We start from the raw sequence: 17,679 nt of genomic DNA, 5'->3' as shown, positions 1-17,679 counted from the left end.
GCCTGCTTAGTATTATTCATTAATCGCTCAAGGTCATACATTATTTAACATCTTAGGTTATGTTATCTCCAACCTGAAACGAGCTCGCACTTTTCAGGATCAGTATATTCTTTTACCTGTAACCGCTTGCCAAATCATGAAGACACATTTCCCACAGTTTGCAGGTACTTTTCATGACTGGGTCAAGGTAGATTCTATGTGCCCAGCAAACAAAATCATTCGTTCATTAAGGTTTAGGCAATGGAAGCGTCCCGCTCGGTACCTGAGGCATGTTCGTTGTTATCCAACGGATGAAAATATGAAGAAACATTTGAGGAAATCCGTAGACAAAGAATGGGCAGAAATTTGGCAGACTCGATGCTAAGGAAATGCATTTCCTTATTGAGGATGCCAGACCTACACATCCTGGTGGATGGTAAATTTGAGCTTGCCATTGTACATATATCTAGCTAAAAATTATGTTTCGTGTGCTATTGTCTTTCATTATTTCGTGTGATATGTTTTGTGTGCTATTATTAATTTCATTGTTCCTTTCTGTATAATATATTATGTTCTCTAACCTTTCTGTTCCAAAGAATCTAGCCCTAATTTTGCTCCGCGGTTCTCGTGTAATTTCTCTTTTTATTTATTGATACTTCGAGGACTAAGCATCATTCTGTTTTTGGGGTGCTTTTAACCTCAGAGCAAAAATTAGGCAAATTGTAGCCTGTATATAGTTTTTATTTTCTGGTTAATAATTGTACTTAGGGACAAAGTCTTGTTTCCTTTTCAATGATGAAAATTGTCTAGAAATCTCACATTAGTATCCGAATTAGGATTTGTTTTAAGAAACTTAAGATAATACGTATACAATAGTTTATACATCTTTTCATGAACATTCATGCACTGAGTATCATCGATTGTACATAGCAGTAAGTTTCTGGAACCAACGGTTAGTTACTTAAACGATCAATCCTGTGAGAATCTAACCAAAAAGCCTCGATATGTGTGATATGTGAGTAATGACATAGATGAGTAGTTTTTCCGATTAGAGAAAATCACGCGTCTACTTACTTGATCACCACCCGAACCCTAGGCAAGAATTTAGGCCTTCTTTGGATCGACATAGCTAAAAAAGTTCTTACATGTTACAAATTTTACCGCTAGTCACTCCACTAAACCTTTCATCAAACCTTTCACTTTCACCAAAAATTCTGTCACACCCCGAATTTCGACAGAATTCGGAAAAACAATATTTGTTCCCGACTCTTCGATCTCCGAGGTGTGACGCACTCTCAACTTCCAAAAACCCATAAACAGTTTAAATATGCGGATAATTAAAAACCAATAAAAATTTTGAATTAACAAAAGTCCTCTTCATTACAAAAATTTACAAAAGAAAATACAAAAAAAACATTGTCTAGACTGAAAATCTATATCACCTCATGGGAAAACAAAACATATCCTGAGATGCAACGCTAACGCAAACCACAAGCAGCAACCAATCTTCTTCAACACTAAACCTGTCAAGACTTATCAACTATGTTCATTTAATGAACACACCCGATAAACAAACATGCAAATCGGTCATTGATTATAAAAATGCTGGTGTGAGTAGCTCTAAAATACAACATATAATTATACATATACATACACAATCCATAAGGGCAGTTAGTTCCTCCACCGAGGCCCTTAACTTTCCACGACTAATACAACATCCTTAAGTTCAATAACTAAGGCAGGTAGTTCCTCCACCGAGGCGCCTTAACTTTCCACGACTAATACAACATCCTTAAGTTCAATAACTAAGGCAGGTAGTTCCTCCACTGAGGCGCCTTAACTTCCCACTAACCACACAACAAACTATACTCATAATAAAAAGGCATTTAGTTCCTCCACGAGGCGCCTTAGGTTCTAACTAAACTATAACCAGCCAAGCATATACAATCATCTATCTAAAGATATATCATTAACCAACATATTACCATAATTATATTAATTAAGGCTTTCTTTGTGTGTCCCTAAAATCACGTCGTATCTATGTCTTACCTAGTTTCCCTGGCTACCACAATCGCTTCCCAACGCCGAACATGTACATCCACATGCCTCCCCTTACATAATGAACCACTCCGTGCGTAACTACCCTGAGCGGGATGCCGCACACCAGGTAACCCTCACACGGAAGCCATTATGCAAATCGCATCGCCACTATTCGCATAAAATATCGCGGCGTCTCGCTTCTATTTTGCGAACGGAATAATCAAGCCACTATTCGCTTCGATTGCCCAACACATGGGTCAATCAACATCTCATATATATACACCCTACACAAGGGCCAATCATATCACATACGCCCACATAGGGCAAATCACATAAGTTGTGGTAGTCAGGTTCTAGGATTTTCGTTCGCGTGCATTTATTCAGTGTCATGCATTTATGACTCATAATCATTCCACTATATCACGCGTCGCGGTCAATTACCTTATTGCACTAAGCCACAATATTTAGAAATATCTCAATTATATCTCGGAACCACTTTCATTCTTTCACGTGCCAATGTATTATTGCACTACGCTACAATCCCGTGGAAAATATCCACAAACACTCTACTAGCATCTCACAGATAAAACAATGGAGTGTCTATACATTTATTTCTCCACAACTATTGCATTTAATATATATATATATCCCAACATATTATATAATGTCCCAATATCAATGTCAAATCTTAATTAGATAATGACAATCAAATATATACAAGCTTCCATAACATTTTAGCATTTGATTTGTCCCTACAATTTACAACATAAAATGTAGCACAATTTAACAGTCCACAGTCCACAATCAAAGCCCAATATATATATGATTTACACACTACTCACGTCAAATCTTAATTAGATAATGACAAACAATGTTATATAATTTTCGACAATATATTATTACTACATTTGTCCATATTCTTAAATATATGAAAAACTATAAAAAAAAAAATCAACATTCCACAGTCAACGGTCATGGTCAAAGTCAAAGTCAACACATCATTGTCAAAGTCAACACATCATGGTCGAAGTCAAACTGTCGTTTCTATGTTCAACAGGTTCATGGTCATAGCCATGGTTCATGGCTAAGGTCAAAGGTGCATGGTTCATGGGCTCATGGCTAAGGTCATGGTTCGGACCCACTAGCCAAGCCCAAACCTTAGAACCCGAAAGTCTAAATGTTGAAAGACCCATTTGGATCTCTATTAAGTCCTAAGGACTGGCCCCAAACAATATTAGAAACTGGCCCAAAACAGTTAAGTGGTTCTGTCCAAAAATTGAACTGAAACCAGCCCAAAAACTTTAAATTAAACTGGCCCAAACTAAACAAATAGAAAATGGCCCAACCCACTAACTAATATCAAAACCGGTCTGGCCCAACAATTTAAAGCTAAGGCCCAAAACCGAAACCGGCCCAAGTAACTGATTGGTTCGACCCAAGGCCCAAACCGATCATCTTCTCCATCAGCTACAGCAACCTCCTCCACCACCAGCCACCAAATTGCGCCGGCCACCAACTCTCCTCTTTATCAAGTCGGTTCGACTCCTCCTTAAAACCCAAACAACTTTAATTAACGCAAACACCTCAAATCATTTGATCCATATATTTCTTCAAAACTAGATCTAAAATCGCACCACCATTAATGGCTTCTCCAAGCTTCCAACCACACCCCCGACAGCACTCAAACAAACATCAATACCCAAACCTCAACCCCTTTCTACCCCAACCTTCAATCAACATAAAAACAACAATCACAGTTCACATACTTTTACTGGCGATTCTTCTTAATGCCGCCATTAACGCACTTTCAAGCTCTAACAGCCTCGTCCAATCAGTACTCCCACACCCCCCACTACAACCAAACACCATTCCACCAAAACCACAACAAGAGCAGAGTTCAACATCGAAATACAAAAAGAGTTTAACCCAAACACAGGCCGAAATCTCTGTGGGGCTTGCGCCGCCATTAACAAATCTCCAGAGTTCCAACGGCAGTTTTAATAATTTCAGTAGTTACCAACAACAAACAATATATATAAGTACAAGCTTAACAATCTGACGAGTTTAACACTTCAGCGAAATCAGAAGAACATCGAAAGAAGAATAGTGACAGCACATATAATTTGAGCGGAAAAACTCGACAGTAAATATTTTTATTCGCAGCAAATGTTTTAAATCCGTAGATGTCAAACTCTAGTTCCGATGAAAAGGAAAACATAACTACTCACCTGTATTAACAGCTCTACGAATCCTCCTAGTCCAAATCGTCGCGCTCCCCCCTCCAGCAAACGAGTTTCTAGCTCTGCCGCCATTTTTATTATTTTATTTTTCTTCGAACCCTATTCTCTAGAACAATGTGATTATATACTTAGGTCTGAAACCCAAGCCCAATACAGACTCGGGCCCAGAAATCAGGCCCACGTATCCCAAATCCAATCGAGCCAATTTTTAAATAAATAATTTAATTAATTAATAAATAGAAAAAAAATACGTATTTTAAATACGGGCGTTACAAATTCCTTACCCATCTATTAAACCAAATAAAATAACGTACCTAAGTGATGAGTATAAGAAATATGATGAAATGTGGAAAAATAAAAAGAAAGACTTGTCCCAAATAAAAGTCAGTTACTTGCTTCAGGAAGGAAAAATATAATCATGTTCTTAAAAAAAAAAAAAAAAAAAAATCATCAGTATCCAAAGGCTTAAGAACAAGGTTGGAAAACTCAGTTAGAAGAAGAAAAGAAAACAAGAAATTCTCTAGTATAAATATCTTAAAGACCCTATTCTCTCATACTCGTAAATTTTTATTATCCATTTCCATTTTCTTGTACACTATCACCTAAGCCCCATAATACCTAATAAAGACCTCTAGCTCAATTAGGAGTAGGGTGGTGTGATAATAAGTAGTAGACGTGATTGATCGACATCGGCTCCTCTGACTGTCATTGAGATGTGAGGAAATGTGTGCCCACTGCACATTGGAGTTAACAAAACCTAAGTGGTAAAGTTTTGAGTGGAATTGTGTTTCGACACATACCTGTGAGAACCCATTTAGGTACGCTCTCCAAAGGATCCAAAAACGGCCCTGCTAGTACATTTCAATGCAAAGTTCACTGTATGCATTATCATATGTAGATGTTTTAATTATTGAATGCATATTAACTTGAGTTTCAAAGAAATCAATCCTCGTTCCCTGCTAAGGAGATGTATGGATATCTGAGATTAATTTAGGAAACGAGTTTTTGTCACTGAGTCGTTGTAGTATAAATGAAGTTTGTGAGTATCTTATCTAGAAAACTCTCACGAGGCTATAACTCGTCCACTAGGGAATTCCTAGTAGTTTAATGCCTTGTTGCATATGGTCAATGCAACCGCACTCTGTGAAACGAGAATTAGTTAGGACTACACATTTTGGCCACTTATCTATTTTAATGTCTCTTCTTTGCTTGAGGACAAACAAAGTGCTGTTTGGGGGTAGTGTGATAAGCACCAAAAACTGTAATATGAAACCCCATTGAGACATATAAATTTGGTTAATTATGTGTTTAATAATCATGAAATAAATATATTTTCGTACTTTTGCAGGTATTCGCAGTAAACATGAAAATATTGGTTAAACCTGCGTTAAAGCACGGGGAACAACGTATATATGAATTCTTCCAAATCAGCCATGTAAATCCCAACAAATCTGCACAGAAGCATCAAACTTCCGAAGCTCCTACCTCTTGAACCATGACTCCGAATGTGACAAGTGAGCTGCTCAGACAATCAGGGCGATGAACTCTACATATAGGCGGGAAGTTGTAAAATTGCCAAAAGACTGGACCGCCATTGGATTGCACGTGGACCCACTATACGGGCCTGCAAGATTTGATGAGTCATCAATTATGGAGCATGTCAAGACAAAAATGCCAAATTATTGGTGCAAAGTTGACACCTTGCATGTAATTAATTAGATTAGGTGTTAATAGTGAAAAAAAAAAAGCAAGGTGTCACTTTGTTTTAATGTGGTGGATAAAAATGAAGTAAATGTGGTTTGGTGTTTCACGTGGGAGGAAATGAGATTTCTCTCATATGGAGAAGAAAACAAAACAAGGGGGGGGGGGGGGGAGAGACAATCCATTTACTCCATTGACTTCTTTTCCTTTACCATGTATTATTTTAGTTCCTTAGCTTTAGTTTTATTCGAGTTTTTAGTTTTGGTAGAAAGCTTGTAATAGTTTTAATGGAGGTAACCTTGTGTTCTTCTAGTTAAAAACAAAATCTAAATGTAAGTGAGTTCATCTATATATTTTCTTCTTCTTTTAGTTCTCTCTTCTTTTACAATTATAATTTGTACTTCTCATTTTTTTAGCCCAAGGATCATGAGCTAAACCTTCCCTTTGTGGGGAGTTAATAATACTCATGTGAGAGAAAATCTTTGTTATTTGGTTTAGTAAGCATTATAGGAAGAACAACTAGACCTACATCCTATCCCAAAATGATAGTTGGTATAGACTATAGAGTCTAGTTAGGGATCAAAGTGATGAGCTTAGAGATAAGTCATTGCTTTGGTTCTACATGCTAGCATGTATGAGCTTAGAGATGAGTCATATATGTTAGGGATCAAGTTCTCTTTTATTAGGACTTGTTTATGAGTTCTAGGAAGATTAAAATGCACTTACTAAAATCAAATAACAAAAGTTATCTTCACATGAGGCAAATTAGCTCTCCACTTTTGTTTTATTAAAATTTTATCTTGTCTTAGTTGCATGTTTACGTAACTTAATGTTTTAAATTTTTGTGTAGTAAAGAAACCAAGTATTTAGTATTTATACAATCATAGTTAAACTTACTCACTAGTTTCCTAAAAGAGTAAAACCAAGTTGTAAGTGGTCCTAGAATTTAGGTTGGTTCGAATCCCTACTCCAAATTATATGAACATGAAGATCGTGAGTAAGGAAAAATATATTTGAATTCACACTTTGGCCAAAGAAGAGATTCAAATCTCTAATATAGCAAAAAGGTAAATATCATCACATATTAGTATGGGGATGGAGAAAAATTACCTTTCATGACTATTGTGTATTCAATTACGGCAAAAAAGAATTCAGCAACCAGTGTAGAGTGGGATCATTTGGTTATGCTAGCAAGCATACCACAGGTTGGTTGTTCAATTATCCATGCATGGTGAATCTCCTACTTGTAAGACAAATGGTAAAAATTAGTCAAACTATTTCACGTTTGCCAATACCCTTATGCAATTTTATTTTTGTTTCTTGTTATTGTTCTCTACTTTATAGATCACAAAGATCCTACATGAAGATATCTATACCAAACTAATACCATAAAAAGGCTAGTGGGGTTTACTCATTTTTCAAATTGATACCGAGTATATTAACTGCTCATTCTTTTAATAAGCAAAAAAATTAAATAGAACTTCGTTGCTGCAATTGCCTAGAAAATGTCAATCCATGTTATAACTATAAACATCAAAAACTAAATAATTGAAGCATACCTAGTACTTAGATTATGTCGTAGAAGAACAATGTTTTGGCAACTATAAGAAGGTAAGCAACATACCAGGTTGAGTTGCCAAAGTCCAAATTTCTTCTACGGAGTTTGGTGTGTGCTCTTGAAGTGTATGAATTACAATCACAATTGATCCCTAATATTAGAACAATAGTCAAATACCCCTAGCGCCCCCTTGGTTCCATCCTTTGTTGGTTCCACCCCTCTGCTCCATATACTAAGAAGTTATTGACAACAAAACCTAGGAGGAAAGTACTTACACAAAGGAAAAAATGGATAAAAGAGAAATATACCGAAAAATGGTATCAAGAGAGCCAAATAAAGTATGCTGATCACAAAATTATCAAGCTGAAGTTAAGGTGCATCACATAACTTTTCCTAATTGGGCAACATATGAACTCCTCTCCAAGCCAAGTTAACCCAGAATGGCAGATGAACTATATAAGAATATTAAACCCACAACTCGTCTGAAACTTTGAACCCTTTATGGGATCTACAGATTGATAAGCTAATGTGAGGTCTTGTAATAGAGATGAGAATTTATCACATTAAAGCAAGGACACTGAATAGATCGTAGCATGAACTAAATAGGATAACAAATTCTACCCATTGGCCGACAATTCATAATATATGTGATATCCAACGTAGTTTACATTTCTAGTCAAAAAATATATAAATGAAGGACGCAAATCTAAAATTGATAAGAGCCAAAAAAAAAAGATTTGCAAATTTGAACTTAATGAAGAGAAAATGGTGACGGCTTGGGTATCCTAAAATATCAAAAAGAAATAGCATGCTTCATGTGAGACAAATTAAGCAAAATACCTTAAGGCCGCTGTTGGATTTTTCACATAATGAAGACAATGAGATATATGCTTATGCGTAGATGCTATTGAGGATGATTAATGTCAGCAGTGAGCGGGTGTATAAGCATGCCCTATTTCCAATAATGAACTCTTTGAATTCAATTGAAACCAAAAAGGGCATACAACTCTTAATAAGCCATTAAGTATGATAAACAACATCTATATCAATTGATTATCCAATAGTAGAATCGTACCGCCCACTACCATGTCATGCTTCTTGTCATTCGCGTTACAAAATTATAATTCTGCAAACCAAACAAATTGTGTCATTCACATTATACAAATATGTCATTGGTAGTACTATTTTCTACACGTGATATCAACTAAATAATCGCCACTTAAACTCACTGTAATGTCAAAGCCATATAATTGCGGTTTGGCGGTTTGGTGAATAATTGTGTTATAAAATGGTTCACACAAAAAGTGTCCTGAAACTCAGTGCAATGTCAAGTAAAAACTAATATAAACAACTCGGATAACATGGATTTTAGACTGCCTAAGAGTGATAGCTATGAGCATTAAGAGCATCTTTAGGAGAGCAACCAAAAAAACACCAAACCAAAAAAACACCAAGCAACTTTAGGAGCAACATCAAAAAAACACCAAGCAACTACGCGGTTTTGCCAAAACCGCGCCATATAGCCCACGCGGTTTTGGCAAAACCGTGCCACTAAAGCCCAACTAACAGGCCCAAGACCACGCGGTTTTGCCAAAACCGCGTGGTGTTCTCAAAGCCGCGTGCTACTATTATATAATCAGGACCAAAGCTGTGTGGTTCAATCACTTTCAACTCTTTTCTCAATTATAAACCCTCTTTAAAAAAAAAAAAAAAAAACTACCTAAACTTTTGAAATTTTATATGGATCCTTTTGAACCTTTCGACGGTGATGATTGACAGTACACAAATGACATTGGCGATGAGGGAGAAGAATCCGAGGAAGTACAATATGGTGGGGGAGAAGAACCCGAGGATGTCGCGCCGACTGATAGACACCTCTATGTACTGGAGTATCAGATGAACGACTTCGATTGGCAATTTCCACCTGGAGAAGCACTTGATATGGAAGTTGTGTCTTCTACACGTGACCCAAAACACGTGTCGAGTGCAGTGACTAATACTCAGGTAATTAATTAGTTTTGATTAAATATTTTGAATATTAATTAGTTGAGTTGGACCAATTAATTATTTATCTTATACGCATTATTATTTTTTTTATAATATCAGCATGTTATTGACTACCGAGTTAGATCGGCTTTACTTGGTGTTAGAGAGTGGTGGAAGGTTATTAGGAGTTTGGATGAGTTTGTACATATTAGAGATAGTATTTTGTATACACCTTTGGGTATTTTGATTGATGCGGATTATGAGAAGGCTAATTGGGCAATGGTCATAGCTTTAGTAGAAAGATGGTAGAATAGAACTCATACATTTCATTTCCCTTGTGTGGAGTTAGGGTTCACACCACTAGACTTCACTATGATTTCTGGGTTGAGTATCGATATAAGCCAACCGATACCTTTACATACAAATTATGAGAATATGGATAGTATGCTTATGAGTTTTCCTCATTTGGGTGCAGATGCTTATGATTCTTCTGGGATTAAGCTATCTCATATTAAGACTGCATATATGGAACCCCTCTTGCATCCTGATACACAAGCGGAGTTAGCTTTGACTGTTCTACCGGGTAGTGAGGGTGCTGATCAGTATGTTAGGGCTTTTTTTATGTTTTTTTATTGGGCATGTTTTGTTTCCCAATGGTCATTACCGGGTAATGCGGTGAGATATTATGCTTATGTATCTGATTTGCATACTATGAGAGATTATGACTGGGTAGCTCGAGATATGCCACATTGATATCGGCATTAGATAAAGCTTCACAGACATTCGGAAGTAGAAGTCCTCAGATTGCAGGATTCACGGGACTTTTAGAGATTTGGTTTTATGAGTACTTTCGATGTCTTTGTCCTAACATAGACATGATTGCTGATACTCGCCCTAGATTTGCTAGTTGGTCAGGGCCTCACTTGACTCGTAACAAAGGGCAAATTAGGAATAATATCTGTATGGCTCGTGCTCAGATTGATATTAGATCATTGTCATCTATTGAGTGGAGACCTTGGCGTTTGTCTACTGCCTTTGACGATCCAGTTGTACATCATGCTTGTGTGTTGTCACGTCACAGAGTTATTTTTGCCGCTCGTGACTGTCAGGTTTGGTACTGTGGCGGCAGATGTTGGAGGCAGATGACTAGACGTTATGGAGTTCCATGTGCTCCCATGCCAGATGTTAGTGATGCGAAGTCATGGGGTAGAACTCATATTCATGAAGTTCATGCTAGTTGTGGTCCTTGGCCAGATGCATCTTCTTTTGTTGTTGAGCAGACTGCTGATCAGTATTATAGATGGTGGAACCGTGTCTCCATGGGTCCGTTGTTGCCTCCTATTGGTCGGGCTAGCAACTTCAAGTTTGTGGGCCTGGAAGGGATGAGACGTGAGCTACGTATTCCTCATCTGCCACAGCCTATTTACAACCCACAACCTCTGAATACATGTCATCCAGCTCCTGTGTCTGCCAGTAATCCTCAGATGTTTGCTGTGTGTGGACCTGATGGGGAGCCTACTTATATTTCCATTCCTGAGGTGCCTCATGCTCGTTTCTCTGAGTTAGAGCCGCATATTGATCAGTATACCATGGTAAGTTTAATTGTTTTATTTATCTTCTTCATTATATATATAATATGTACTCACACTATATTTTCTTGGATTTTTAGGTTGAGGTTCTAGAAAGATATGAGAACCAGGTTCTTATGTTTGATGGGATGAGGACTGCCCTGTATCATTATAGCCAAGAAAGAGATGAGGCATATTCTCAGACATATCAGCAATCCCAGTGTGCGTATGATGAGACTCGGAAAACGTATGAGGATATGCAACAAGTGTACACGCAGCAACATCAGGGACATGAGGAACTTCAGGCTGAAGTAGTTAACCTCCGTGCAGACAAAGAAGATCATGATTCTCAGATTAGGAACTTAGAGGAGCAGCTTCAGAATGTCCAAATAGAGAGAGGAGAGGGATTGAGTGCTAAGGCGCGTAAGAAGAGAGCTAAATAAATTTGATGTAATATGATAGGTTTTGGATTATTTTGGATATTATATGATTATATCATAATCATAGATTTTGGACTGCATAATCATAATCATAGGTTTTTAATTTCTTTAATTTTTTCGATTTTGAATTACAATTCTTAATTTCTTCAATTGCACAATTGTTAATTTCTTAACTTCTATGCACAACTCATAATTTTTCAAGTTCTATGCACCACAGTTCTAATTTTCAGAAAAAACGCACGCGGTTTTGGCAAAACCGCGCCCATTGAAGCCCAAGCCCACGCGGTTTTGCCAAAACTGCGCCATAGAAGCCCATTTAGCAGCCCAAGCCCACGCGGTTTTGCCAAAACCGCGCGGTGTTTCTCAAACCGCGTAAGTGATTTGATACAACATCAAACCTGGAACCAAATATTGGTCGATTTGGTGTTTGGTTTGGTGTTTTTTTGGTGTTTTCATCAACATGTACTTCTCCTGAAGTTGAAAAAACACCAAATTCTTGATGCTAGGTTGATATCACTGCTAAAGATGCTCTAAGTTGCTAGTGAAAGTAACCTGACATCACACTCAAACTATGAAGAGAAAATTGAATGTGAGCAAAAAGGAGATTTAACACTCAAACTTCTTATATTCTATTTGAAGTATGTTGGTAACTAAGAGAATGTATAGAAAAAACAACATGGAAATAACATAACACATGACTTCATATAAGTTTTGGAAGTTTAGAAAAGATATTACCATCAAGTCTATGAAAATTGAATCTTCCAAAGAGAGCCAGTAGAAATGAGGTCCTCATCCGATTTGTAAGTATTGTACCCAGTGTTTATTATTCCGAACGGAATATCAGAATTCTGCCCAACATTTCGGTTTATCAAAAAACCAGAAAAAACAGTATAGAGTAGAAATATTGATAATTCCGATTTTTTTTTAAATTCCGAATATAACATGGGTTGAAATATTATGAATTTTGGTTTTTGGATTTGTCGGAATTCCAATAATTCCGAAATCCCGAACTATGATTGTACTTGGTTTCATTAGAAAGTAGAGTAGATATTGTAATCTACAAAACAACTTTTTTCACAACGTATTGGAAACAAATAGCAGCAAATAAAATTAAGATCGAGCTTAATTCAAATTCTTAAGTACTATGATTAGATTAGTTTAATTATAATAATAAAAAAAACTTATCTTAATACCTTCTAAACACAAAATTAAGAGATAGGTTATGAACTCGATCTTTAGCATGTTGAGTTCTCGAAGAGGTCACAAATAGAGGCAAAAAACTCAACATTTTCGTGACAACAAAGAGAACAATACGAATTAACTACACACACAAATAATATAAATATGCGCTAGATGAAAACCTCGATTACCTAGAAAACTATGAGAAATCAAGTTGGTATTTCGGCTTCCATCAAAAAACATACCCCACAATAGAAATCAAGTTGGTACTTCAGCTTCTCTAAGCAAGGAAAGATGTTCCTTAGATATGTTTTGGCATTGGTTTCTTTGTCGCTAGCTATTGTTCCTGACGAACATGCATCGTGTCCTTGCTGTCATTAAATATAACGGAATCCAGTAGGGAAGAGTTGTCCATGATGGATGTCTTGAAATAAATGTTGGGCAAGAGAATGCATCTAATTAGAATAGTTATAAAATATATTAATCACAATGCAAATTTTTTGTAATAACATAGTGAAAACCTAACATGTGAACCAACCAGCATTTGTACTACTTGGAATTCTAAATGCCACTTTTACCTCCATAACAAACAATGCATTATATCTATTTAACCAAACGCGGAACAAAAAGATCCGGTTTCACCAACATTGAACGAAAGTATAGGTAATCTTCCAACCCATCAATAGCAAAGCCGCAATATTTGGTGTAGTAGTTTCAGCATAATTCCATGACTGGCACTTTCTTCTCTAATATTATGATCGACCATATATTCAACGGTTATATTATAGATCTCTACAGAGGCCGGGTGACTAAAAGTAACTTACTAAGGTATTGAGTATCCCGAATCCACATAATTAAAATCCCCCTTTTCTAAAGAACCTAAGTTCTTAAAACCTACATCAAGCAAGAAGTTGTTGTATATATAGAACCCATAAAGCGTAATAAAACCTCATGTATAAGTGAAGATGAATCAGTGTAGTCTCTAATAATGGAAAGATGCATTATATAAGTGTATTAACATTTAAGAGGTACATAAACAGATCTATCAAACTTACAATCCACTTATATCTAAGAAGAAGCAAACCTCGTAAAAGTTCGTAAACGAAAGGATGGTGGACAAATTGCGCGCGTGAAGTAACCAATGCCCCCATTTCCATTGTACTTTTGCTCCACTTTAAGAACCTTTTTGGATGCTTCCTCATTCACCTATTTATTCAAAAGTAAACACAAACAAATCAAGTTTTGTAGACAAAATGTCTAATAGACATCACACAAATTTATGGGCATTTTAATCATAAATCCACTACAATAAACATTTCATAAAACAATCCAAAATATTCCTTGACTTCTATTTCAACTCTGGTTGCTACTCTACACAAATGATATAATGAAAAGGTACTTTGAAAAATAAGTTAGTACAACTTAGCTTACCTTGTTCAAACAGTTTAGGTACTCTTTTTTAAATAGTTATCTTATTACAGTGACATCGTGTCTGACAATTACATAAAGGGAAACAAAATCAAACCTTAAAAACCAAAAAAGAAATTGCAAGTTACCTGTGAATCAGAAGCAACAATTATCTTTTTACAATTACATCGTGTTTGACAATTACATAAAGGGAAACAAAATCAAAACTCAAAAACCAAAAAGTAATCAAAAGTTACCTGTGAATTAGAAGCCTGAAAACTTTCTACTTCTCTAAAGGATCGAATTGAGCATCAAACCAACCTTTTTTCAAGAATTGTAGGACTATTTTCGGATGCTGATTAAAACAAATATACTCCAAGGTGAAACGGGTGCCAGCACCTACTCCACCTTCGTTTTAGCAACAATCATAAGAAAATGTTCCCATTTATGGAGAAAACCTTACAAACCATTAGTCCATTACACCACCACGGTAGGAATGTCATGCCCCTGTTTTTTCCTTTTTTTTTTTGGCTGAACCACAACAAAATCTAAGTACTTGGGTGATGGATGACTAGGAATCAATAAAATAATATTGAATATGATTTACTTGGTATTGATTTAAAAAATACCTAGTCCCCTATCAGTTCTCCAGATACCCGGAACCAAAAAATATTGTAGCTTAACAATTAGAATATAAAAAACACAACTGATTACCTCTATACAGATTGAAGAATGACGATAGAGTGAGAGCGATTGATGATTCGATCCTTATGAAGATAGAGTGAGAGCAATTGATGATTCGATCTAAGGATATTATCATGTTTTAAACACTGATTATTCAAAATTAGATGTTGAGAATGAAGAAGTGATTGATGGTTCGATCAGTATTTACTATACCTTTGAAATCAAACTTCTTTTTGCAAGTTTAGGCTTCACTCCCTTCAATCTATCATCACCAACAATCACTTGGAGAATGATCAACAACTCAAATTACCTTCAAGTTAATAGTGTACGTAAATGAATTGCTTTCAAATTCATAATGGCAAGCGGCTCAGCAAGTTTTGTCTCTTGGTTTGCCAAATTCTAAGCCATTGCTTTCTAGTGGGGAATAATGACCTTAAAATATTCAACTTAAATTTGAGAACTGGTTCAGCTGCCAACTTCCTAAACAATGCTATACACCTAGATAACGTTATAAGAAATCACAGTTGAGCTAATCCAAAGTTTGTCTTAAAATTTTAAATGTCCTTTCTAGAAGCACATTGATTCTTAATCATGTTCCAGTTATTTCAAATAGAAACAGAATACTAAGCAAACATTAAGAATCAATAATGAGGCAGTGAGTAACTTTGCACTCCAGATCCCTCAAGTGTCCAGGCTATTAGAGTTCTAACCAATAGGTGGGACACTTCGCCCCATAATGTAAACTGACTATTTTCATATATAAATAGTGTGAGAGAAGACCAAAAGTAATTAAGACATACTCTCTTTTCTCCCAACATTTTTTATCTTTCATTAGCTATAACAAAACTTTACTCAGGCCTACCAACATCATAAGATTGCTAGAAATATAGAAGGGGGAGCACACAATCAGATGAGGACCCTCAGTCTAAAACTTTTATAGTTCAACATAGAGCTAAGCCGATGAAGATCACCTGTCGAGTATATTATCTAATGAGGAGAACTGCATCGTGTATGAGATCAGGGATATCAAGACCCACGTAAATATCATAATGAATTACATGATTTTTAATGAGATTAAAAAAAAATGCTAAAACCTGATACTTGACCGCAGCATCATCTCTCCATTCTTTTTGAAACTTTTGTAGCAAAAGTGTAAGTAATCTTTGCAATTCTGGTGAGACCTCTTGAGGGAACAACTTCTGAATCTCATCCTTGCTATTATTAACATAAACACACTTGCGGATCAACACGTGAAGACATACCAAAAGCTGCAGATGCCACGAACAGAAAACTCTTTTTCTTTTTTCTTTCCCTTCAACAGAGTTTTGACAGATGGAAAAAATAAGGCTTATTTAGAACGTGGAAGAGATGAGAGAGACCTTTTGAGCAATATATGAGTGATAGTTGGGTATCGTTCATTAGAAATAATCGAGATCTGTAAACGTCTCTCCACACAATCAGAAATAATTTGTGGATTGTCGGCAGTGTAGGCAGTGGAGAGATATAATCGGTAGTAGAGAGGGGATCTCTATTTTTCCTTTTGGCTTTTAGCTTTTTTAAGAGAGAGGGAATGAGGGGAGATTTGAGAGAGATAAAACTCATAAAAGAGAGAGAAAGAGAAAGATGTTAGGTTTCCTAGCAATTAAATTCGGTATAAAATGGTAATAAATTTGGTATTAATGTGAAACTTAACTCGCGAACAATTGAATAGTGGCGTGTAGTTGATTTTCGACTTAAATTTACATAAAAGTCCTTGAGGGTGTTATATCAACTTAAGGGTATAAACGGTAGTAAAGATTGAAATGACGAAGGAGTCCTTTTTAAAGGCATTGGATAATTTGTTTGAATATTTTATCAAGAGTATTTAGTGGTAGAAAAAAGACTGGTCCAATTTAAATGTCCATGCTAATTATGGTATACTCTACTAATTGAGATGTAATTTGATGTATTTTTATTTTTCCTTTAATTTTTTCCTGTAACACTCTAATTCTTTGCTATCAATACAATTACCTCTAGCAAAAAAAATATATATATATATATATATATATATATATATATATATATATATATATATATATATATATATATATATATATATATATATCTTGGGGTTCTTAATGATATGTCTTGAAGATGGATAAGTTATCTGCAATTGTTTGTTTTATGTTGAGATGATTCTACCCGCCTATTTCTCTCCCGAGTCTCTTCTCATATTAATAGAATTTATATTTCACATAAGTTCGAGCTTATGGAGAAATTAACAATTAACATGGTATCAAAACTCAGGTTTATAAGAGGTCTTGAGTTCAAGTCTCAGGTGAAAGTTGCACAAAAACCAAAAAAATGCCCACCTGTGTTTATTTCCAGCGTGTCCCGCTGAGGGGGAGTGTTAAGACTATTCCACCAGCCCTATTTCTCTCTCAAGCCTCTTCTCATATTAATAGAATTGACCTTTTACATAAGCTCGAACTTATAGAGAAATTGACAATTTAATATTTTTTAGGGTTAACTAGTATTAACACCTTCTAGATGGGAAATTAGGGTCTCCCCTAAATACACACAAAAAAAAAAAAAAAGTCAAAGTGGGTTGACCGAAATTTTTTTGTGTGTATTTAGGGGGGAGACCCTAATTTCCCATCTAGTGGGGGGGAAATCCTAATTGGCTCATCTAGTGGGGGGGTAATACTAGTTCACCCTATTTTTTATCTTTAATTATATTGTGACACTATGTTGTAAAATTTTAGTCTCTTTTATTTGAATTAGAATTGATCAATGTCTTCATTCATTTTTCCTTCATATTTTCATCTCTTTTACTGTTTTTATTTTGCCTTGAGATCTCTTATACGCCACCTGTTTTTGTGTAATTACTACAAATCATATATATACTTAGCAAAAAA

The 17,679-nt window shown here is 35.8% G+C and overlaps 1 protein-coding gene across 1 annotated transcript; it reads left to right on the top strand.

The window, feature by feature from the left end:
• Positions 1-10,252: 10,252 nt before the first annotated feature.
• Positions 10,253-11,515, top strand: LOC147508111 (uncharacterized). The gene is made up of 2 exons (XM_086596851.1): positions 10,253-11,096; positions 11,174-11,515. The coding sequence occupies exons 1-2, from the start codon at positions 10,380-10,382 to the stop codon at positions 11,513-11,515; spliced, it is 1,059 nt and encodes a 352-aa protein (XP_086452977.1). The 5' UTR covers positions 10,253-10,379.
• The last annotated feature ends 6,164 nt before the right edge of the window (positions 11,516-17,679 follow it).

Source organism: Coptis chinensis, chromosome 3 (assembly GCF_015680905.1).
Source record: "Coptis chinensis isolate HL-2020 chromosome 3, ASM1568090v1, whole genome shotgun sequence".
Classification (NCBI taxonomy): Eukaryota; Viridiplantae; Streptophyta; class Magnoliopsida; order Ranunculales; family Ranunculaceae; genus Coptis; species Coptis chinensis.
Note: the sequence above shows the minus strand (reverse complement) of the source record. Positions and strands in the feature narration are given on the sequence as shown.